Source organism: Charadrius vociferus, unplaced genomic scaffold (genome assembly GCF_000708025.1).
Source record: "Charadrius vociferus isolate BGI_N301 unplaced genomic scaffold, ASM70802v2 scaffold14, whole genome shotgun sequence".
NCBI lineage: Eukaryota > Metazoa > Chordata > Aves > Charadriiformes > Charadriidae > Charadrius > Charadrius vociferus.
Window position 1 is genome coordinate 9323653 of NW_009648876.1, and position 921 is coordinate 9324573.

General features: G+C 62.3%; 1 protein-coding gene across 1 annotated transcript in view; it reads right to left on the bottom strand.

The window, feature by feature from the left end:
- LTBP2 (latent transforming growth factor beta binding protein 2) overlaps positions 1 to 921 on the bottom strand; it is a 66618-nt gene that overhangs the window by 404 nt on the left and 65293 nt on the right. The window contains exon 35 of the mRNA XM_009887030.1: positions 3 to 133. Coding sequence (XP_009885332.1) covers positions 3 to 133 — 131 coding nt within the window. The remainder of the gene's footprint in view (positions 1 to 2; positions 134 to 921) is intronic.

The following is a 921-nucleotide window of genomic DNA, read 5'->3' on the forward strand; positions in this document are numbered from 1 at the left end:
ACGGAGGGGGGGGGCTGGGCCAGGGCCACGTAGCCTGGCAAGCAGCGGCATCGGTAGGACCCTTCCGTGTTCTCGCAGGTGCTGCCCCGGCACAGGGGCTCAGGGCCGCCCACCTCCTCACACTCGTTGATGTCTGCAGGGAGGAGAAGGACAGGGGTGAGCTCGTGACACAGTGAGCAGTCCCAGCCTGCAGCCAACATCTCCTTGTGCCCCTGCCACCCTCCCCCCCAAGACCTCCCCAACAGGTGCCCCATGCCCCCTCCCGGCACCTCCAGGATGCCCACTGTGATCCCACCAGCTCCCACACCCCTCAGCACATCCGCAGAGCCCCCACAGCCCCAAGGGTGACATCCCCAGCATTTGGCACCCCCAGGCACAGGAGGGAGTGCCCCCAGCAATGCACACCAGATAAGGGCTCCCCCCCATTCTCTGGAAATGGTGACACCCCTGGGTTAGCCGCTTCCTGCTAGTAAGTTGTGCTAGCGTAAGATCTGGGAGAAAGGCCACCTCCAGCCTTGGAAAACACCCTTTCCTGATCGGACAAGGCCGAGGCGGCAGATGATGGTGGCCCTGAGAGGCCGATTATCACCTCCAGGAGAGGAACACAGAGGGACCTCACGCTACGCAAACAAGGGCTTGTTTTATTAACCTGCAAACTGTGCCAAAGGGCTCCCTCGGCTGGCTCGTTGCTGGGATAAAACATGCAGCAGCCCTGCTGCAACAGCTCTGCTCTGCTAAATGCACTTCCCTGGACACCCTGCCTGAGCTACCCCAACTTGTGGCGGGGCCACCAGCTGGGCAGAGCATCCCTGTGCACCCCAGAGCCCTTGTTTGCACCCACAGGACCTCCAGAGCCCAAATGCTCGCCTGCCAAGGCAGGTCTGAGCCCTCTGACCACAAACTCCAGCCTCACCCCAGCAG